General features: G+C 44.6%; 1 protein-coding gene across 1 annotated transcript; it reads right to left on the bottom strand.

Annotated features, from left to right (window-relative positions):
• Positions 1-797: 797 nt before the first annotated feature.
• Positions 798-18,653, bottom strand: LOC110682700 (tropomyosin-like). Its single transcript, XM_021859057.1, has 5 exons — positions 18,452-18,653; positions 18,174-18,307; positions 17,621-18,094; positions 2,456-2,653; positions 798-1,037 (listed from the first exon to the last, which is right to left on the bottom strand). Exons 1-5 carry the CDS (start codon positions 18,651-18,653, stop codon positions 798-800), a joined length of 1,248 nt encoding a protein of 415 aa, XP_021714749.1.
• Between the last annotated feature and the right edge of the window lie 5,120 nt (positions 18,654-23,773).

Genomic DNA, 23,773 nt, shown 5'->3' with positions numbered 1-23,773 from the left:
GGTGGCCCATTAGCTTGCCAATTTAAGTAGAACTTTTAGTGAGATGAGGGTGTGGACTAATGCTTCCTCCCTTGTCACTACAAGAAAACAGCACAAAATTGCGACGGAAAAAATTCGTCGGAACTTATGCAATATCCGTCGGAAAGAAGGTTTCCGACGGAATTTCGTCGGAACCGTTCGTCGAAAAACACTTTGTAGGAAATTGGTCATTTTTCGACGGAATTTCCGTTGTAAACCTACTTTCCGACGGAAATAACTTCGTCGGAATTGAAATTAACCTTAACTGACGGTCCGTCGCACTTTTCCGACGGAAAAACATCCGTCGCAAACTAAAAATTCCGATGGAATTTTTCGTCACAAAATATATTTTCCGACGGAAAATTCCGTTGGAATTTTCTATTTGCGAGGAAAATTTCCGTTGGAAATTATATTTTCCGACAGAAAATTCCGTCGGAATTTTTAGTTTGCGACAAAATATTCGGTCGGAATTTTAAGTTTGTGAGGAACTATTCCGTCGGAATGTTTAGTTTGTGAGGAAATATTCCGTCGGAAGTTTTTTGTTTGCGAGGAAAAATTCCGTCGGAAAGACCTTCCAGCCTGCCAGAAATTTCTGTAAAAAAATGCATTTCAAAACCTGAAACTGTTGTTTTAAAAAAATTAATTACCGACCTACGAAATTATATTTATTTACATATATATATAATAATTATGTCCTAGTACAAAAGATAGTCCATATTTTGGTATCTATACCAAACAAAAGCTATGTTAGAGTGAATCTTTGCTAGACTAAAGCTAAGCTACGCAATCGCCTGGGTACCCTGGCCTGCTTCACCACTACCCGGGTCGTCCCTTGGGTCTCGATGCTGAGGATGAATGGTGGAACATGCGTCGTTGTTGGTGAAACGACTCATCATCTCATCCATACTCTCCCTGTATCTCCTCTCTATTTCAGCCATTCGGGAGTCAATTCGCCTTTGCATCTCGGCTTCCATTTGAGTTTGGAGAGCTTGCACCCTATGTTCCATCTGGTCTTGCATCTGAGAAATGACAGATGACAGGGTAAAGTCGTATCCCCTAATCAAAAGTAATTACCTAAGTCCTCTAACTAAAGTAGATAGAGAAGTAGGGTCGAACTCCACAGGGAAACAAGTCTTTCTATTCCTAAATTAACTAATATAATCTAGATTATTAGGTAACCAATATGTGAATTTAAATGTACAAATAAACTACGAAGATTAAGAATAAGGGGAGAATAATATATAAAAGGATCTAGGGAATAAGTTCACCAATAAATAATATTCCAGGGTAGAATATAATAATCATTCATCAATGCATATATTAATCAGATTATAAAGGGCTTTCGCTACGTATTATAATCACACAATTAATTTACCGGTATTAAATCTCATCTTTCGAATCTCGACCTAACCATTTATAAATTAACCTGTCTATTGAAACTAGACCTAAACATCAATTCTCATCTGTCGAATCTCGAATCAATATTGTCAAACTCATGCAAAAAAGATCAGGCCTAATCTAGTCACAGAGCATTAAATCAATCAATAGGAAATTAATCTAGCATTAATAATTAACAACAATAAATTACCCCTTCATATTATTTATGGATCCCCATAAACCCTATAAATAAAACTACTCACACATAATTAAAAACTAAACTCATCAAGGCAATAAAACAAAGCATGATTAAAGGAATAAAATAAACAACTAAGATTAAGAGAAGAGAAATAGTTACCAAACAAATCTGGAATTAAGAGTGGATTAAGAACAAAGGTTTTAGAGAGAGAGAGTCTAAGAAAACAATTAAGAGAGTAAAGAAAGAGTAAGAGAGAGAGAGATAGAGAGAGATCCTAAAATCGTATTACAAATCCTAAACTAAAACAAACTAAAACGACGCTAATCGTCTCCTAATAATTACACGCGCCCGATCGGGTGAGGCACCGCCCAATTGGGCGCACCTTTTTGCTCCAATGTTGAATCTCGCGCCCGGCCGGGCACGTCACCGGGCGCCGACCTTAGCTTCTCCTGCCCGGCCGGGCGCGCCTCCGGGCGCCAGTCTTTTTGGCCGGGCAGCTCTCTTGGGCCACTATTTGGACTACGATCGGGCTCCAATTCTTCGGGCCAATATGGGTTTCCTCTTCCGGTCTTGAATACTCGGTCTAAATGCCCCGGTATCACCTATACCCAGCTCTTAATCACCGGTTCGATGGCTCTAACCGGTCCTGGGCTATAAAATCTGGTCGTGCTTCTTCAATGTTCGTGATTACTCCAAAATATCTCGGGAAAATACTTCAAAAGTTTAAATCCCTGCAAAAGTCAACCAAATCTACGAAAACACTAGAAAACACCAATTAGTAATAAAAGTGGCTCTAAAGAGCCAAAAACACTACTAATTATGACCAAGGTACGGGGGTAAAATACTATATAAAATAGACACATCAACAGACGACACGTATTGCTGTGAAGAACGGGAAGCTCGACCCATCCAGTTGCCATAGTAGAGCTCTGCACTTTGGCCAAGTCCCTTCACACGACCCTTCTTATTGCGCCCACCCACCGTCTCCCAGTACAACTCATTGGGACTCTTCTGAATCCCCTGAATCCTTGTTTCTTCGAGCTTCTTCTGGTAGGTCTCCTACAAAATATTGAAGATAATAAAAAAAATTGTTAAAAAAACAACCAACAATATAAGGTAAGGTTTCTTATTCTTGATTATTCAGTTGCATATTTGGCCTATATGGTTGAAATTTTAGGTGCCTATGGATAGTAATTAAGAAAAATAAGCACAAAAGTCACTTTACGACCCTTATTCATTCAAAATCATCCAAATTTGGCCTATATGGCTAAAACCATGCCTATTTTCCATGTTTTCAATCAAATGGACTCGTTCTTTCTTCTAACATTTCAATATCAAATACTTTTAGGTGTTTATGGATAGAAAATAAGAAAAATAAGCACATATGTCAATTATCGACCCTTACTCATCCAAAATCATCCAAATTTGGCTTATATGGCTAAAACCATGCCTATTTTCTATGTTTTCAATCAAATGGACTCGTTCTCTCTTATAACATTCCAATATCAAATACTTTTAGGTGCCTATGGATAGAAATTAAGAAAAATAATCACATATGTCAATTATCGACCCTTACTCATCCAAAATAATCCAACTTTGGCCTATATGGCTAAAACCATTCCTATTTTCTATGTTTTCAATCAAATGGACTCGTTATTTCTTCTAACATTCCAATATCAAATAATTTTAGGTGCCTATGGATAGAAATTAGTAAAAATAAGCACATATGTCAATTATCGACCCTTACTCATCCAAAATCATCCAAATTTGGCCTATATGGCTAAAACCATGCCTATTTTCTATGTTTTCAATCAAATGGACTCGTTATTCTAGCGCCAGGCGTCAATGGATGGCGTTGGGCGCTAATCTTGTTTTTGACGCGTTTTCTAAAATCAGATAAATTTTTCTGTACAGGAGGATAAAATCGTATCTTTCCCTCAAAAATGCTCTTTGATTTTAATTAAAACTCTGAAAAGTCAACAAAAGTCAATTTATCAATGCTAATTGAATTAGGAATGAAAAGAACCTTCTTGAAGAATCTAGAAGACTAAAACCATTCCTAATTTCATTAGGAATGATAAATCATATTAGGCCCTCCCCTAGATCATTGGGCTACATATAAGGCTCAAACCGGGCCCAGTTTGGTAAATTGGCCATAACTTCCTCAATATTCATCGGAATTGGGCTTATAATATATCGTTGGAAAGCTCTTGTCATGCCCCATCCAACTACACTACTATTGGACCCATATCATGGACCAACCAAACTGAATTCACTGTTTTCTTAAAATAAGTTTTCAAAAACAGAGAGTAGAGAAAAGAAATTAAAACTATCCGCAACACTAAACTTTCCACACTTTCACTTCATTCGATTATGATTCGACGTGAAAGGTACTCATCACTGGGTTTGGTTTTGGGGAGACACAAATGGGTGTCTACACATACGCACCAAAGTGTGGAAGGGTCCAACTCCGGCAAGTCATTAGGTTGCGGCCCCTGTAGCTCCTATTCATGTTGCTCCTGTTGCCCCTGTACATGCCTATGAATCTGTCTCCAATTGATGACCTCCTGCAAGCTAGAGAATGCCACCCCGCTTGAAAACCGCTACGCCTGTAACTGCTTCCAATATAGAAGACTGCTTCGCCTGAAACGATCCTCCTTCGCTTTGATAATATTCCACGTCCTAGGTAATATTTATCGAAGATTGCTTCTCTTGAAACAATCCTCAGTTGTTTGTGACAACTTTCCACAATCTAGGGAACGCCACCTTGCTATTTCAATGTTCACTCGTCTCTGAACAAAGGGCTTCCTTTTGATATGTTCTTCTGAATGATGTGTCCACGCGTCTCTGAACAAAGAGCTTGATAATAGGATATCTTTGATGATATGTCCACGCGTCTCTGAACAAAAGAGCTTGAATGATATGCCCACGCGTCTATGGAGCAAAAGAGCTTGATGGAAATGTTCACGTGTCTCTGAACAATAGAGCTTTGGTGATATGCCCACGCGTCTCTGGAACAAAGAGCTTTGATGGAGATGCTCACGCGTCTCTGAACAAAAGAGCTTTGAAAAGGATTGTCCACGCGTCTATGAACAAAAGAGCTTTGAATAATATGCCCACGCGTCTCTGGAGCAAAGAGCTTTTATGGAGATGTTCACGCGTCTCTGAACAAAAGAGCTTGAATAATATGCCCACGCGTCTCTGGAGCAAAGAGCTTTGATGATTGAATGTTTGTTGCGATAATATTTTGAAGAAAAAATTTCCGAAGACCAACACTTGTCGATCTCTAAAGCTCGCCTGAACTTTGCTTCCGCTAAACCAGTATGTCGGTGTTTCCGTGATGAGCCAATTCTTAGGCGCTTTAAGCTAAGTGAGACGATCTTTCATCAGGTCGACCACTTATTGTGATTGTAATCAAACTGACTACTTAATCATGTCAAATTGCTTATAGGGGCTAACTAGCGTACCAAGGAACACGAAATTGCTGTATGAGGTCGAAATCACCTTTCTGAGAGGCTTCGAGCTCTGTCGCTGCTGAAATATCTCTGGCGCCAAGAATTAGAATAGGGTCTTCCCTATTCTGCTGCACCTGTATTTATTTTTTACTATAGAACTTTGCCGAATTCTTTAATCATCTTAGGGTTGACCTAAGGCTTTAAATTATCTTAGGGTTGACCTAAGTTTAACGTCGCTTGACTCATTGACTTGACACGACTTAAGGTATAAACTTGACTCTTTGTGATTGACTAACTCGAGGTTGACTCGACTCGAAGTGAAATGATACGTGTGACTCGTGACCCGTGTGTGCATTGTATTACGATTGTGCGACTCGAAAATGAAAAAAAAACAAAAAATTTCCATTATTTTTGTGGAGGGTACCGACTTTATCTCGAAAAAGAAAGACGCGAAAAAGGAATCGAAGTTTTGCATGTGGAATGAGCTTATTCAAATGTTGTTTGATATTATCTCTCAAGGTGCAAGGATTAATCCATCCTAGGCCATCTCAACTGTTGACTCCATGATGAAAGTATTTGGGTAACTTAGGCACGGAGGCTAAGCACTTCATACTTTGTGATGCAATGACAATTGTGATTGATGAGTGATGTGACAAGGCATGCTTCAGCGTTAAGAGATTTCATGACAAAGGGTTCCTAAGGGAAGTATATTTAGTCATGTATGTGTGATGTGTGTGATAGTGACACTAAAGTTAGGCCGCAAGGGCTAAGTGTGTGGAAAGATATTGTTTCAAGAAGAGTCAAATGGTGGTGACTCTTAGGCTAGGTAAGCTAATGATGTAGGGGTGAAGCCCCCAAGTCTAGATCTAAGAAAATAGGGATGAGCATAGGAGATCCCTTGATATGATTGTGGTGTAAGTGTGTGAAAGTGAATATGAACGCATGTTTATTACGGCCGCACCTCGATGTGAGGTTGCCTACGTATCCATTAGGAATCAGGCCGAACGTAGCTCTAGCCGAACCTCGCACAAGTGTGTATACCTCAAAAAGGTCTTTTTATGGGTTGTAACATGGTTAGGCTAAAGGCTATAGAAGAAGGGGATAAAGGCTCAAAACCCTAGACAAGCCCCAAGGTGTGCAACCTTGCTTTTGAATCTTTGTATTTTTATGCTTGAGTATCTACTCTTTTTTAGATCTCTTTTTTTTTTGCTTTAGAATTTATTTTATTTTTGCAAGTGTGGGCAATCCCGATCATGCGTTCTATCTTGGCATTCATTTTTCTCAGGCACGGTACCGAGCACTCGATAAGAGACGCAATCTGAGACGTGTTCTTATCGAAGATATTTTCATATCAAAGATGTTGGAACACTTGCCCTTTTGTACACTTTTATTTATTTTTTTGCTTTTATTTTTATTTTGATATTTTGAAATCACTCAAGATTTTGAGATTGCATAAGTTACACACCATCCCATCCCAAGGTTAGGTAGATGTGGGTTGAAAAAAGAAAGGTCTATCATTAGACGAGGTCAAAGTGGTTTATGAAGAAAGGGTTGTAAATTAGAAAGGTGAAAGGAGACATGATGTGGCTACAAAGGGTGCCTCAAATCATTGGTATACCTTGGGCTTAGTTTGACATGGATTTTTTTTTTTGTTTTTTTTTTTGTAATGAAATGAAATGATCATATATAAGGAAATAAATGCTCATTTTATTAAAGGAAAATATATAATGATCCTACAAAATAAATCTAAGGAGAATAAAAAGGTGCCTATGCTAGACTTATTGGGGAAAGGGTAAATAAAAAAAAATAGAAAAAAGAGGTCACGAAATCTTGTCGTTGAAGCTTGCCTCTTGTCTTGTGTTATTTCCTTTATCACCACTTGCTCTTCTTGTTAACTGGAGGTATGGGAAGCTTGTTATTATCAATCAAAAGTTGGATATCCTCCTTTAGCTTCCAACAGCTCTCAGTAGCATGACCCCTACCTTGGTGGTACTTGCAGTGTTCGTCTGGATTCCAAATAGGCGATCTCTTCTCAAGTGGGGGATCTTGAATAGGTCCAATGGGAGTAATGATTCCCTTGGCATGGAGTCGATCGAAAGCATCATCGTAGCTAATTCCAATAGGGGTAAATTCCCTTTTCGGTTGCTTTCGATTACCCATGGCTAGGATCTCACTAAGGTCGAAAGTACCAACACTATTACTAGAGTAGGTGTTTCCGGAAGAAGAAGGATAGTCGTTCTTTTTCCCTTTACAACCACTGTTACTATTGTTACTAATCTTGACCTTCTTGTCACGCGGAGGAACATGAAGGAGACTTGAATCAATGAAGTCTTGAACACGATCCTTGAGGGCGAGACACTTTTCGATAGTGTGACCTCGACCTTTATGGTATCGACAATAGGAATTTGGATCCCAATTGGGAAACGTTTTTCAGGTGGAGGGTCTTGACCTTGATCGTGAAGACAGTCAAAAGCTTCATTGTAAGTCATTCCTATTGGTGTGTATTCTTCAATGGTCCGTTTTGCCTGTGGCTTAGGAGCATTGAGTTCTTCATTAAACTCTTGGCGAGAATTTTGTTCGATGGCCATTACCCGATTTGCTAATCCTTCTACCACATTCAAGAGCATGGCAACGACATCTTGTAATTTTCGAATGTCCTCTTTTAGACTTGACGAGTCTTCCCTGGTATTATCTAAGAAAATAATTTCATCCTCCCCAATCATGGCCACTTCATCGAGAGAGGTCATATAAGTTGTCTCGATCATGGGTTCTCCTACAGGTGTGATAAGAAGTGACGGATCAAAGGATGCTTGGTCATCTTCGATGGCTAGAATCTCAGAAGTTCCATTGTTATCGATCAGATCTTGAATAGCTTCTTTGAGTTTCCAACACTGCTCAGTGTTGTGACCCTTTCCTTGATGATATTTGCAGTGCCCACTTAGGTGGCCTGGCTTCTGGAACTGGATCTTTGATGGGCCCTATGGGCATGACTAGTCCTTTGTGATGTAGCTTCTCGAAAGCCGTTTCATAACTCATACCAAGTGGAGTGAACACCCTTTTTTATCTTTGGATTCGTGGTTTAGAGGCGTTCGTTGCATGTACTTCATTAATGGGAGAGGAAGAAGAAGGATGGTCGTTCTTCTTTCCTCTTGCACTATTATCTTTCAGAAGGTCATCTTCAATGTCAATGCCTATATTATAGACAGCCTTGAAAGTATTCAAGTTGTGTTGGTACTTTAAGTGCCTTGAATACTTCCCTTGGAGATTCTTGATAAACATCCTCACAGATTCTTTTTCGGTAGGAGCCTTGACCATATTAACGGAAGTTTCCCTCCATTTGTTGAAGAAAGAAGTGAACCCTTCGTTTTCTTTTTGTTTTAACATCTCAAGTTGTCTACAGTCTGTTTCGTCTTGGATGTTGCACTTATATCTATCTATGAAAGCATTTGTTATCGACTCCCAAGAAGAGGTTTTTCTTTCTCGAGAGAAAAGAACCATTGTTGACAAACGGTTTCGAGAGATAGTGGGAACAGAGAGGGGAAAACCTTCTTATCGATACCCTTAATGCTCATTATAGTTTCAAAAGCTCTTAGATGAAAGTAAGGGTTATCTGTTGCCTTGAATTTAGGGATGTCAGTGGAGTTGAACTTATGCGGAAGAAGTTCCTTGTCTAGCGAGACCCCTTGTGAACTCATGCCCTGAAATTTATAGTCACTAGATAGATTGCTCAAACTTTCTTGCATGAGGTTCATTTGTTGTTGCTTCACGGGATCATCGATCTTGAGTGTGAGGAGCTTCAGTGTCTCAGTCACGGTAACCAATTGGTTCCTAAGCTCATTGACTTCTTCTTGACTTGCCATTATCTTTTTAGCCTTCCTCTTTTGACGAATCGGTTTATCAAAAAGCGAGACCTGAATAAAGAGGTTGTCCTTGATTAATCGCCCTTCTCTCCTCGACCAAGTACTGTGGAAAAGGAATTTGGGGATATTCATTGTTAATTATTTGACTCAAGCTTTATTCAACATGCAATGGATGGAGGAAGTGAAGAAAGATGGAAGAATGTGAAGAAAAATGATGTAGATGGAGGGATATGAAGAATTAGGAATAGAATGTACCCCCCAACTCAAATGACGGAAAAGACCGACCTATGCATGAACCTAAGACATGGTCATGGTGACATAGACTCGAAGTGTGTCCTAAGACTAGTGGGTGTAGGTGATATGTTAAGACTCGTGTCATGACCATGTGGCTAGACTGTGTGACTAGACTCAATTAACGACTTGACAAGGTATTATTGACAGTGAAAATTAACCGAATTAATTGGCAAACTGGTTAATTAGACACTAGGTGAAGACTCAATCAATAATCCAAACTGTCGGCCAAACGATAGGACTGGCATCGCAATGTGTAGTGTAGCGCCAAACGACAGAGCTGTCGCCAGGCGCCACACTCCACAGATTGGCGCTACAGTCCAGATTTGGGCGCCAATACTGGAGCTTCAATCTTGGACTGTTTTCGGTGTTATTAATAAACTAGGGTATGCCTAAAGTCGTACTAGATCAATTTCGATTAAAATATTAGACTTTATTTACTTTAATTAATTAATTAGGCAAAGTTCTTTAAGTAATTAATTTATCAAACAAACGGTAAAGAGAAACATAGGATATATGTGTTTGGGGTAAAAATACCCTAAACACGTGGCCCAATGGCCTAGTGACACGTGGCATCCAGCCGTTGGTCAGCAGGGCTCCAATCCTCTGTTGACACGTGTCCTCTAAACCCTAAAAGGGAAACCATCCCTTCCCCACTATAAATAGTGGAAGGACCCTCATTAATGGGGGGCTGGAACATTTGTTGTTCACATTGAATACTCCTCAAAAAGAAAAACACTTACCCCGAGCAATATTAATTGCAGAATTCTCCCATTACGCGAGAAGTAACTTCTACATTACGTGCATTCTACCTCCCGTATCTTTACTAACTTGATCGTCGGAGGCGGAGCTCCTACCCCCAGGAGTCTTCGTGATTTTGCAGGCACAGGCGTCGAAGAGCATTCTTGGAATTGTAACTCTCCCGCAGGACATATCAAAAAACCCCGAAACATTTGGCGCCGTCTGTGGGGAGAGTACTTCTAAGATGACTTCTGATACTGTGTCACCGAATCAGGGCAAACGGCCTGTGGTCGAGCCTGAGGTCCAGACGGACCATGAAAGTGGCGACGAAATTGAAACATATGTGGCCCCGGATGGGTCTTTCAGAACGAAGCACCCTCGTGCTAAAGATAGAAGAGAACGGGAAATCAGCCAAGCTGCTCCCAGCAACCCAGCCGGGCAACCAGCTGGAATTGCCCAAACGGTGGAGGGCTCAGCCCCCGTTACAAGAAACGAACTCATGTCTTTCATGAATAGTTTCAAGGGTGAGATCAAGAGCCTCATCCGGTCAGCTACTCCAAAGAAGGGTCAGCCGGCCAAGAAGCCTTCTGGAAAGAAGGCGGTCAAAGAACGAGTTCCTACCCCTCATCCCAAGCCAAAGGAGGGGGAGGGCTTAAGGTTTGATCCAAGCAGACTCCGTTTTCCTCAAGGGGAGCTGCGAAAGGCCATCCAGCACGTACAGCCGGATGGCTCCAAGAAAACCTTCTCAGACGCCTGCACATTTCTCCAAGAGAAGCGAGGTCAGGCGTCTGCGTCGGCCTCAACGTCGACCTTCCCGGACAGTTTCCATGACGTCTCACACAGGCGTACGGGAACGAACCTTAGGAGCCAGACGGGCGAAGCTTCTGCCCGGTCTGGACCCAAAGTGATCCAGCCTGGCCTATTCGGCACACCGAATGGGTTGGGTGGATCCCCTTTCATGTCACCGGGCCTTTTCGGTGGGCAAGCGCAGCAGCCGTTCCAACCCACGGACTGGCAGCTGCGCCTGCTAAATTTGGGGGAACAGCCGACGGCGTTCTCACCAGAGATAACCTAGGCGGCACAGCCGCCTAAGATCAAGAATGTTTTGGTGGGGGCCTATGACGGCACCACCAACCCAGAAGACCATCTAATGGCCTACTCTAACCTCATGTACCTCCAGGGGTTAGATGATGTCGTCTGGTGTCGATGCTTCCCGGCTACCCTCAAGGGCATAGCCCAGCGGTGGTTTGGTAACCTACCAGCCGGTTGCATCAACAGCTTTCGAACTTTGGCGTACTTGTTTACGTCAAATTTCTCAATGAATATTCCTGCCAAAAAGACTAGCCTCGACCTAGGGGCAATACAGCAGGGCGACCGGGAGGGCCTCCGGTCGTACGTCAGACGGTTCAATCTGATGAGAATTCAGATTCCAGGACTATCAGACGAAGTGGCCTATACAGACTTCTTTCGAGGTCTGAAGGATGGGTCGACTTTTAAGTTTGACCTCGTCCGGAAGAGGGTTGCTACCCTCCAAGAGGCATTAATTGAAGCTGAAGCCTATATACAGGCGACGGAGCTTTGTGCTGTTAAGCAGCCGTCAGATTCTAAAAAGTCTGATAAAAAAGAGAGCCGGCAACAGCATCAGCCGGCAAGAAAGGAAGAAAAGAGAAAAGGGGTCTGGGCAGCTGACTGATCAGGACAGCCGGCCCAGAAGATCAGGCGGAAGTCAGAACCATATGTCCCCAAATACGAGTTCACAAAAGATTGCTCCACCATCCTCCTGGAAATCAAAGACCGGATGTCTCTCGACAAACCGGCTGAAATGAAAAGCCCCGTGAATAAACGGGACAAGAGCAAGTATTGCCAATACCACGAGGATGTTGGCCACGACACCAATGGTTGCTATAGCCTCAGGCGGCTATTGGACCGTCTGGCAGATGAGGGGGCCCTAAAATCCTACCTACCCAAGGCTAGGGGTAATACCCAGGCCAAGAAAGGGCAGGCGGCAAAAACCGGCCCAGTAAACTCCGAGACGGATGAAGAGACCATCTTCACCATAGCAGGCGGTTTTGCCGGAGGGGGTCCCACCATCCGGGGCACCAAAGACAACATCAGGAAGCTGGTCAACTCAGTGGATGAGGGCCAGGCGTCGAAAGACATCTTTCCTGAGGTCCTTATTTCTGAAAAGGACCGGGGCAAGGTCAGGCGGCCTCATGATGACCCCATCGTCATCGAATGCAAGGTTGCCAACCAGAAGGTTGGCCGAATCCTAATAGACACCGGGAGCTCGTCTGACCTAATCAGTTATCAGTGCTTGACCAAGCTCAAGTACACATCCGGTAACATGCACCAGGCTTCTCACCCACTAGTCGGATTTGGGGGTGGAGTAGTGCATCCGGTCGGAAGCATATATCTTCCAATCCGGCTGGGTGAAAAGGGGCAAGGACGCCACATGATAGTCACGTTTTTAGTTGTGGAGGAGCTGTCCGCCTACAACATGATATTTGGCCGTCCTACCCTCAACGCATCTAAGGTTGTCATCATCCCGTCCCTCATGTTGGTCAAATTTCAAAAGGATGATGGTACAGTCGGTGCCCTAAGCGGGGACCAGAAGACGGCAAGAGAGTGCTATCTCTCTGACGTCAAGACAACTATGGGTGCAGCCGGCCATGGCGAGCCCATAGATATTGATAACTGCGACCCAGCAGTCCCGGCTCCAAGGGCAGCCGGTATGAAAAGAAAGGCGGACCAAATGGCACCCGTCAAAAAGGAGAAATAGCAATCACTAGCCGGGGAAAGGTCAGATGACCAACGACCTCAGCCGGCTGGTGACTGCCTTGATGTCATCCTAGATGACAGCCGTCCTGAAAGAACAGTTAAGGTCGGGACGGTAGCCTTCGAACGGTTGGGAGAAGGCTTGCTCCAGCTGCTGAAGGAATTCAAAGACATCTTTGCCTTTGAAGTGGAAGAGATGCCAGGCGTCAGCCCGGATCTTGCTGTCCACAAGCTAGCCGTAGATCCCAAAAAGCAACCGGTTAGGCAGAAAAAGAGGGATCATGGTGGAGAAAGATCTCAAGCGGCAGCGGCTGAGGTCAAAAAGCTGTTGGATGCTGGGTTCATTAGGCAATGCTACTACCCGGATTGGGTGGCAAATGTCGTTCTAGTAAAGAAGTCGAACGGTACTTGGCGGATGTGTGTGGATTACAAAGATCTGAACAAAGCATGCCCAAAAGATAGCTACCCGCTTCCAAAGATTGACAGCCTAGTCGACTCAACAGCCGGCCATGCGTTAATGAGCTTTATGGATGCTTATTCCGGCTTCCATCAAATACCTCTCTGGAAGAAAGATCAGGAGAAGACGGCTTTTGTCACTGATCAGGGGTTATTCTGCTATACGGTGATGCCGTTTGGGTTGAAGAATGCACCGGCTACATTCCAGCGCATGATAAACACCGTTTTTATCAACCAGATTGGCAGGAATGTAGAGGCGTATATCGATGACATGATAGTCAAATCCAAGCTACAGATGGATCACCTAGCAGACCTGCGAGAAACCTTCACCACACTCAGGCGGCACCGGGTCATGCTTAACCCAAAGAAATGCGTATTTGGTGTTGAGTCTGGGAAGTTTCTCGGATTCTTGATTGACCAAAGAGGCATCGAAGCTAATCCGGAGAAAATACAGGCGGTAATTGACATGAAGTCTCTCCGCACTGTAAAAGAGGTCCAGAAGTTGACCGGTTGTCTGGCGGCATTGGGGAGGTTCCTCAGCCGGTCAGGTGACAAGTGCCTCTATTTCTTCCAGGCAATCAGGAAGAGGTCAAGGTTTGAATGGGGTGAAGAAGCAGAGGCGGCATTCCAGAGGCTTAAGCAGCACTTGCATTCTTTGCCAAGGCTAGTGAGCCCCCTACCCCGGGAGGTTCTGTACATGTACCTAGCCGTCTCTGATCACGCCCTTAGTGCCGTTCTCCTCGCTGAGAGAGACGGCATTCAGCTGCCGGTGTACTTCATCATCCATGTCTTAAAAAATGCTGAGCTCCGGTACCCCATGATCGAAAAATTTGGGTTGGCCTTATTCGTAGCAGTCAGGCGGTTGAAGCCTTATTTTTTGGCACATCCGGTTGTGGTATACACAGATCAGCCGCTCAAGCGTACGATGACTGCTATAGAGTCATCCGGTAGAATGATCAAGTGGGCTGTTGAAATACAAGGCCTTGAGATAACTTTTGAACCCAGGCGGGCAGTGAAAGGTCAGGCGTTTGCCGACTTTATTGTCGAGATGACTAGGCCGGTGCACCCGGAAAACCCTGATCAGGTCTGGAAGTTATTTGTAGACGGCAGCTCTACGGTGAACGGCTGTGGTGCAGGTGTTATCTGTCATTCCCCGGAAGGGGATAAGTTTGAATATGCACTACGGTTTAAGTTCCAAGCCTCCAACAATGAGGCAGAGTATGAAGCCCTGCTAGCCGGATTGCGCATGTGTAAGGCAGCCGGTGCAAGAAAGGTCGACGCCTGCTCAGATTCACAGCTGATCGTTAGCCAATACCTTGGTGACTACGAAGCCACCCATCCGGCTATGATCAAATATTTGCAGGCGGTCAAAGAGGAGGCTGGGTCCTTTGATGAATTTCATCTGCGACAGGTGCCCCGGTCTGAAAACAATCAGGCGGATGCCCTCTCAAAGTTGGCATCATCAGCCTCCGGTGATGCTCCTAGGACGGTCTTTTGGGAAGTCATTGAAAAACGAAGTATTCAGAATGATCCCATTGGAGTCTTGGACAGAACTGCTACCTGGATGGATCCCATCCGGTCCTTTTTGACGGATGGTACCTTGCCAGATGACCCTTCAGAAGCATCAGCGCTCAAGAAGCGTGCTTCAAGTTTTGTTATGCATCAAGGGGAACTCCTCCGGAAGGGATACCTGTAGCCGTTTTTGAAATGTGTAACCCCGGATAGGGGGAGAGAAGTTTTGGAAGATCTGCACGCGGGGTTTTGTGCCTCGCATATTGGCGGCAGGTCCCTGGCCAGAAGAACCAGACGGCAAGGGTACTTCTGGCCCACTCTTGAAGCGGATGCCATGGATCTAGTAAAGAGATGCGACAAGTGCCAAAAATTCGCTAAGTTGATACATCAACCGGCAACAGAACTCACGGCAATCCATAGTCCGGTTCCGTTTGCTAAATGGGGCATGGACATTTTGGGACCTTATACGCCTGCATCAGGCGGCCGCCGCTACATTCTTGTAGCAGTAGACTACTTCACCAAATGGGTTGAGGCAGAGGCGGTAAAAGGGATTAAAACGAAAGACGTGATTTCTTTCATCTGGAGAAACGTCATCACCCGGTTCGGGGTTCCAATGTCCATGGTTTTCGACAACGGACCGCAGTTCGAAACGCCTGTCCTGAAGATCTGGTTGGGAGACCAAGGAATTTCCCATTGTTTTGCATCCGTTGGCCGTCCTCAGGCAAACGGTCAAGTTGAGGCTTTTAACAAGTTGATCTCAGACGGGATAAAGAAGAAAGTAGAAAGAGCCGGTGGACTATGGGCAGAGGAATTACCTCATGTCCTTTGGGCTATCCGGACAACCGAAAAAGGGGCAACCGGTGAGACCCCATTTCTCATGACATACGGCACTGAAGCAGTTCTTCCCATTGAACATTATGAGCCTACTCTACGCATTATGTTATATGATGAGGAGGCTAACTGGGAAGCCATGCGGTTGGCATTAGACGCTCTTCCAGAGCGAAGGGGGAATGCTGCCTTGCGTCATGAGATCTACCGTCTGCGTATGACTAGAGCCTACAACAAGCGGGTTCGTAAAAGACCTTTGAAAGAAGGAGATTTTGTGCTTCGCAAAATGGAGGCAACCGGTAGGGCCAATGAACAAGGCAAATTAACCCCAAATTGGGAGGGACCCTACCGGATCGTTGAAGAAGTACGAGACGGCACTTACCGCCTGGAAACTCCAGACGGAAGAAAGTTGCCTAGAACTTGGAATGTAGATAACCTCAAAAAATACTACTTCTAAGTATTGTACATCTTTTGAAAATTTTCAAATGATTAATGAGAATTACATTCAATTTTGTATACAGCCGCCATGTCTTGTGCCTACCACAAGCGGCACCAGTAATTAATTTTTTCATCTGGTGACACCCATACGGGTGAATTCATCGAAGAGAACATCTCCCATTTGGGTGGTAAATTTTTCTAAGCGATCACACAGGCGGACAAATCCGCCTGACGATCCTTCGCACCAAAAAAGGGCAGGCTAGCAACCCCAAACTTGCAGCCGGCTCACTTTTTGGAAGGACAGCCGGTACTCAATACCGCCGCCTGACTCTCTAAGAGCAGGCCTAAACATTTGGTCTAGGCCATAATTCATTCAGGGGTATGCTTGTAAAAGCCCAACCGGAGAATGGACATCCTAATCTGGCGTGATTCTTTTGCGAAGTCCCAACCGGTAATTCGAGCTATATCATATGGATAGTCGCCTGGCTTGCAAAGACCCAGACCGCTATCCAAGGGAAATTACCCAGACGCCATCCGGTTTGGTTTTGGGTCGAAATTTCTTCGCCTAGTTTGCGAAGACCCAGACGGCAGTCTTACCGGTGGGGTCTTCTTGGCAACCCATGCAAATTTCTTCGTCTAGTTTGTGAAGACCCAGACGGCAGTCTTACCGGTGGGGTCTTCTTGGCAACCCTTGCAAATTTCTTCGCCTAGTTTGCGAAGACCCAGACGGCAGTGTTACCGGTGGGGTCTTCTTGGCAACCCTTGCAAATTTCTTCGCCTAGTTTGCGAAGACCCAGACGGAAGTGTTACCGGTGGGGTCTTCTTGGCAACCCTTGCAAATTTCTTCGCCTAGTTTGCGAAGACCCAGACGGCAGTGTTACCGGTGGGGTCTTCTTGGCAACCCTTGCAAATTTCTTCGCCTAGTTTGCGAAGACCCAGACGACAGTGTTACCGGTGGGGTCTTCTTGGCAACCCTTGCAAATTTCTTCGCCTAGTTTGCGAAGACCCAGACGGCAGTGTTACCGGTGGGGTCTTCTTAGCAACCCTTGCAAATTTCTTCGCCTAGTTTGCGAAGACCCAGACGGCAGTGTTACCGGTGGGGTCTTCTTGGCAACCCTTGCAAATTTCTTCGCCTAGTTTGCGAAGACCCAGACGGCAGTGTTTCCGGTGGGGTCTTCTTGGCAACCCTAGTAAATTTCTTCGCCTAGTTGGCGAAGACCCAAGCGGTAGTGTTACCGGCGGGGTTCTTTTGGTTATCCTCGCAGAAATATGTATAAAAAAATAACAAGAATTCTAGTATTGAAGTGCAGAAACATAAAAAGCATTCAAAAGTCGGCTCAGCCGGTGAAAATGTTAATATTCAAAATAAAAATTATTACAGCTTAGCCCATCTCATCCGGTGCTATTACAAGATAATGCAAGGCGCGCAGGCCAGGAAGTAGTTGCTACTCCAGGCGAACAGTGAACCGGTCCTATTCCGGTTGGTTTTGGGTTGGATCAGGGTGAGCGGCTGCGTTGGCTTCAGGAACAACTTCTTCCTCTTCAGCAGCCTCCGCCTGCCGTCGCGCAATCTCCTCCCTAACCCAAGCGTCATAGGGTCCGGGCCCCGGCTCATTCGCCTCCTCGGCCAGAATGGCAAGATCAGAATATTTGAAGGCGAGTTCCCAGACGGTGAAGTCCGCCTCCGGGTGGATAAGGGAAAACGCCCGTTGCATCCGGTTTGCACAGTCATGCTCATTCTCTTCAATGAGCCTCTCCTGCTCTGACTCCAAGGTGGCCTTGAAGTTCTCATTGGCAGCAGCCGCCTCTTTGCGCAGTCGGTCATTCTCTTTGGCAAGGCGGCCATTTTCAGTCTCCGCCTTGCTCAGCCGTTGGAGGGGCTCTATCTGTTCCTCCAACTTTTTATTGGCATCATCCAGGGACGCCTGCAGTTGGTCAACTTGGTTTTTCAGCTGATCAATCTGCTGTTGGAGGGCCTTGGTCTTCTCCGCCTGTTCCATGCGTATAGATTTAGATTCTAAGCCATGCATGTACAAAGAGTAGTCAGCAACATTATGGGCGTCATCAACAGCCCGTTTGCTTCTCCTTACCTCCTCAGACTTGCGGGTATAAGCTCGTTTGAGCCCCTCTACGCGCAGCATAGCCTGCAAAAATACAGCCGGTTAGTACTGCATATTTAAAAATGCACGTCAAGAAAATTACCGCATGGTTGTTGGAGCATACGTCGGCCAGGTCGACCAGCACCCGGTCGGCATTAAAGGAGTTGATCCCAGGGATCGCCTCCTTCTCGTCCCTGGGGACGGCTTTCAGCATGGCCCGGGCATATTGTGCCCCGTCCGGCCAGCGGGGAGAATTATCTGCACTAGAAACAGACGGTGAGAAACTCGCATATGCTCTGCCTATAGATTGCCGGCTGATTGGAGAATCCCCTGGCTGCGATCGAGACTGTGAATAAGACTTGACCCGCATGGGCAGATCAAGCAGTGTAAGGTCGAAGTTACCTTGGCGGCCCGAACGGCCTTCAGAGGGACCGGTTGCGGTCCTCAATGGGATGGCAGAAAGCACATCCGCAGATCCAGGCCCGTCTGGGACCCTTATTGATTTGCCGCCGGTAGTTTGCCGGTCGGCTGTCTTCTGCACCTTAGATGCAGACTCTTGTTGGGTCGGCGGAGGCCTGACCTGTTTTTGAAGGGACAGGGGCATCTGCTTCCCGTCCTGTAAACGAGAAAAATATAAGTTGTGGGATAAAAGGATTGAAATAAACGAGAAGGATCAGACGGTTATACCTTCTTCGCCGCCTGGGCAGCAAGTTTTTTCTCGAGATTGGCTTTCCGGATGTCGGCAGCCGACCTAGCCGGTGTCTTCTCGGTGGGCAGCATTTTCTTGGCTTCTTCTGCAGAGGAAGGAACACGGTTAGAATAATAAATAAGCAAGGAAATAAAAGCATCCGGTTCGAAAGAAACCGGCTGAGTTCCGAAAACATACGTTTTTTAAACATGCTGCTTAGACCACAAGCGGACAAGAAGCATTCGTCCCTAAAAAATTCATGTTTGGGCACCCAGTTTCTAGGTACCCTTACTATCTCTCCGGATGAGAGGGTGTCAGGAACTAACTCAAAAAACCCGGAGTCAAGGATGGTCTCTCTATCATCCTCCGGGACAGGGGGCAGGCAACACTTGGTCCCCAAGAGTTCTGGTTTCCGGTTGTAGATCCGGAATTCTCTGTTCTCTGCCGTAGTTGGGGCCTTAACCAAGTAGAACCGGTGCTTCCAGTCCGACCATTTGGATGGCTTGTCCAAGGTCATAAGGTATTTGGACTGGGTGGTTAAGGTATACCAGGCTCTCCAGCCGCCTGGGCTCCTACTCAAGTAATGCATGTGGGCAAACGCCTCCCAGCCGGGGTTGAGGCCCTGCATCTCGCAGGCGGCGATATACCCTAAAATATTTACCCATGAGTTGGGGGTTAGTTGCCAGAGACCTAGGCCATACCCCCTAAGTATGGCTTTTATTGTGTCGTGGAGAGGGAAGCGGACTCCAGCCACGAAGGCCGCCTCGTAGCACCCGAACCAAGCGTTCGCGTTCGGTTGTCCATCCTCCCACCATATTGTTCCCAGAGCAGCCGGGACTTTTATTGTATAGTCACCCCCTAGCGGCCGCCGTTTGATAAAATCTGGCAGCGCAGCCCGCATGAGCTCGCGGTCCTTAGAGGAGACGGCGATCATGAGAGGATCGTTCCTATTATCCTAAGAAGGCCTCTCCGCCTCCTCGCTATCCTCAGATTCGGTTAAGTAGCTGCTACTGCTACTTTGAACGTGACCGGCATCAGAGCCGGCTGGGGAGTTGGAGACCTCCTTATCAGAGCCTACCTGCTCTCTGGTCTCCTGGAGGGGAGCACTCTCTTCGTTTAAAATGCTATCACCCGGGGTGCTAGGAGCGCCCCCGGGTGAGCCTCTCTGCTCTACCTCTCCTTGCTCTACTTCACCGCCTGAAGCTGGGACCTCAGGCGGCTGCTCATCTGAGCTCCCACTTCTGTAGTTGGGATCTCTGGCAGTAGACCGGATTCTGGCCATTGTGTCCTGCACAGACACAGAGTCGGTCGATATGGGTGTTGAAAAAGGGTTGTCCCAAAGAATAGAGGCGGCAGACCCAGTTCTAGACTCAGCCGTACTAATAAACCGGCTGAGTTCACAGCTAGGTTCCGGGTATGGGTATAAGGGGTCCATCTACTTATGGGACCAATGAACAAAAATGCGAGTAAAAGACTCAAACGGAAATACATGAAAAAGCTAGAAAGAATAGAGACGGTACCTAGAAGAAAATCTGGAAATTCTTTGGGATGCTTGCGAAGACGCAGGCGGTTCAAAATCCGGCTGGGTTTCTCTGATTACCCTCTCGAAAACCTCTGGCTAGCTTGCAACGACCCAGACGGTCTGTAGACCGGTTGCTCTCAACGAATCTCAACTCCGAATGCTCTCAACTCTCAAATTGTCGGCTGCTCTCAAATTGTCAGAAATTTGGCAAAGTTTGTAAATGAGAGCTCGGGGGACATCTTCTCCTATTTATAGAATTTGTCCCAGAAGGTGAAAAGTCGTGACTCTTCGCCTTCTGCTTTTCCATCCTTCAAAAAGAATCTGAAGAGTTGTAAAAAAAAAAAAAAAAAAAAAAAAAAAAAAACCTTTCACCGGCGCCACGTGGCACCCTGCCACGTCAGCACCAGTGAGGGGCAAATGTTTGGGGTAAAAATACCCTAAACACGTGGCCCAATGGCCTAGTGACACGTGGCATCCAGCCGTTGGTCAGCAGGGCTCCAATCCTCTGCTGACACGTGTCCTCTAAACCCTAAAAGGGAAACCATCCCTTCCCCACTATAAATAGTGGAAGGACCCTCATTAATGGGGGGCTGGAACATTTGTTGTTCACATTGAATACTCCTCAAAAAGAAAAACACTTACCCCGAGCAATATTAATTGCAGAATTCTCCCATTACGCGAGAAGTAACTTCTACATTACGTGCATTCTACCTCCCGTATCTTTACTAACTTGATCGTCGGAGGCGGAGCTCCTACCCCCAGGAGTCTTCGTGATTTTGCAGGCACAGGCGTCGAAGGGCATTCTTGGAATTGTAACTCTCCCGCAGGACACATCAAAAAACCCCGAAACAATATGCATAACAAATAATGCACAATTAGTCAAGTAGGCACGATATGATGCAATGAGTTTGCAACCTAACCATGGCTCTAGTTCTCTAAAGTTTGGGATATGGTTTAGTCAGTAGAGGGTCCATGGTTAATTTTCCGGATGCACCGCGCGGAAGCCTAACCGTGAAGGGTTGGCGCGAGTGGATGGGACACCACGAGCTTTAGAAAAAACTCGCTTCCATGGTTTAGTGAATTCAACATTCTCGGATGTACCCTTTGTTGCACAGAGCGTTCAATCAGGTAGATGGAGCATGAATTCCCAGAGGGTTATGTCCATATGTAGAACACATATGGGTTTCAGAAAAATGAGAAAAAATTCAATCAGGAAGTAGGATCGAGTAAATAATACGAAAACCGGTCAAAATTAGAACGCATATTTCTGGCTCGGTATTGGGGGAGGTTGGCGCCAGCAAACAGGGACTGGCGCCAGTTTTTAACTGTAGCCCCTGGCGCCAATGCTGGCGTCTGGCGCTACAGCTAAAAGTCTGGCGCCAAGCTCTGGCCCCTGGCGCTACTTCCCACATGCCTCAACAACTTTCTATGATCGATAAAATTTTCCAGTTTCGCGCGGTGTTATTTCGGTCCTAGTTGTGAAAGATATTTCTCAAATTTCCTACGTGTAAAATCCTATGTTTTTAACTCATTACGGATGGTCTTTCCAATGAGATCTTTTTTATGCATATGACAATAATGTTAATCAAAATTACGCATATGAAATACTTAGAACGTTTCGAGTCTCATCCACTTATTCTAAATCATTGCCGAAACAAATTCAGGAATTAAAATAGAAATCCTCCCCAGTGGAGTCGCCAAAAACGGTAGGGAATATTTCAAGCGTTAACCCCTAGCTTGAACCCCACTGTGATCATACACTAAAGTACGGTGACGTCCAAAAGGGAAGAAGATGGAGCAAAAGAGTCGCCAACAAGTTTTATTAGGAACTTGTAAACCGTTCACAGGGTGAAGGTTACACCCCTTAACGATCCAAGAGATCGTCAACTCCATAAGGTCTAGAACCAAATAAGGGTTCGGGGATGAAGGTACAAATCCAACCTAAAAGAGATTGAACCTGCCCTAATAATAGGCCTCTACTTTATTCTGATCGTATTCATGTGCGCTTTCTGACTAACATGCAATCGATAGGATTAACCCTAAACCTGTTTATCTATGTTGGTTGAATTTTAATGCACTAATAAATCTATTATTGGCGATCACTTGAATTATAATCAAATTAACCCTAAACAAGATTATTAATTGTCTTATTAATCGTGATTACAAGTACCAATATTCCCTTTAAACATGCATAAAAGGCATGATCAAGCAATAAAAATAAAATATCAAGCAACATAATAAATAATAAATATCATGACAATAAAATTATAAATATTAATAATTAAAATAATCATGTTAAAGCATAATAATAGCAAGATCCTAGGCATGATACTAACAAGATTAATAACAAATCCTAGCGTGTCACTAAGCAATAAAAATCAAATCTTTAACCCTAACATGATATTAGTAATCATAAGTATTAGGAAGAACATAGGAAGGATCGTAACAATCATATTTAATATTAAAATTACCCTAGACATGATACTAGGAATCAAAATAATAGTCTAAACATGATATCTACATCATAACATCAATAAAAACCATTAAAGCACTTACTTTGATGCCTCGCACCTCTTTCTAATAACAAAATACACACGTTAGTAACTTCAAGGAAAATAATAAAACAAACAATTAAATTAAATAATTGAAAGAAAGATTTAGGACCAAACCCTCAGAAATTAAACCTTTCACGTCTAGGGCGAAGGCAACTTCGAATTTGGCTAGGTGTGTCTAGATCTTGCGAATGCAGAATTTTGTATGTAAAAAGCAAGTTTAGAAAAAGGGAGAGAGATGGAGAGAATGAGAGAATTGATGATTGCGAATGAAAACTGGTTGTTAGTGAATGTATAAGAATTGATGAGAATTGGTGAATGGAAACGGAGTTTTTAATACGTTATTTATAGAGAAATCAGCCAAAAAGATAAAATTACAAAACCGAGCATTGGCGCACGAAAAACAGAGCTGGCGCCAGCACCAGCGAGAATGAGAGAGAATGAGGGAGAGAGAGATGGAGAGAATGAGAGAATTGATGATTGCGAATGAAAACTGGTTGTTAGTGAATGTATAAGAATTGATGAGAATTGGTGAATGAAAACGGAGGTTTTAATACGCTATTTATAGAGAAATCAGCCAAAAAGATAAAATTACAAAATAGAGCATTGGCGCACGAAAAGCAGAGCTGGCGCCAGCACCAGCTTATTGGCGCCAGGCGCCAACACGTACTAGCGCCAGGCGCCAATTCCAGCGCCAGGAGCCAATGGCTGGCGTTGGGCGCTAATCCTGTTTTTGACGCGTTTTCTAAAATCAGATAAATTTTGCCGTACAGGAGGATAAAATCGTATCTTTCCCTCAAAAATGCTCTTTGATTTTAATTAAAACTCTGAAAAGTCAACAAAAGTCAATTTATCAATGCTAATTGAATTAGGAATGAAAAGAACCTTCTTGAAGAATCTAGAAGACTAAAACCATTCCTAATTTCATTAGGAATGATAAATCATATTAGGCCCTCCCCTAG

This window comes from Chenopodium quinoa, unplaced genomic scaffold (assembly GCF_001683475.1).
Source record: "Chenopodium quinoa cultivar QQ74 unplaced genomic scaffold, ASM168347v1, whole genome shotgun sequence".
NCBI lineage: Eukaryota > Viridiplantae > Streptophyta > Magnoliopsida > Caryophyllales > Amaranthaceae > Chenopodium > Chenopodium quinoa.
This window is presented reverse-complemented; position numbering and strand designations above follow the sequence as displayed.

What these genes read in the sequence shown, in the direction of transcription:
- LOC110682700 (XM_021859057.1), bottom strand. Translation starts at nt 18,653, where the DNA reads ATGCCCCTGTCCCTTCAAAAACAGGTCAGGCCTCCGCCGACCCAACAA. An exon ending in ACCCGGAGGCGGACTTCACC is followed by an intron (nt 2,654 to 17,620) that starts GTCTGGGAACTC and finishes AATATTTTGTAG; the next exon opens with GAGACCTACCAGAAGAAGCT. An exon ending in AATACGTGTCGTCTGTTGAT is followed by an intron (nt 1,038 to 2,455) that starts GTGTCTATTTTA and finishes GTCATTTCTCAG; the next exon opens with ATGCAAGACCAGATGGAACA.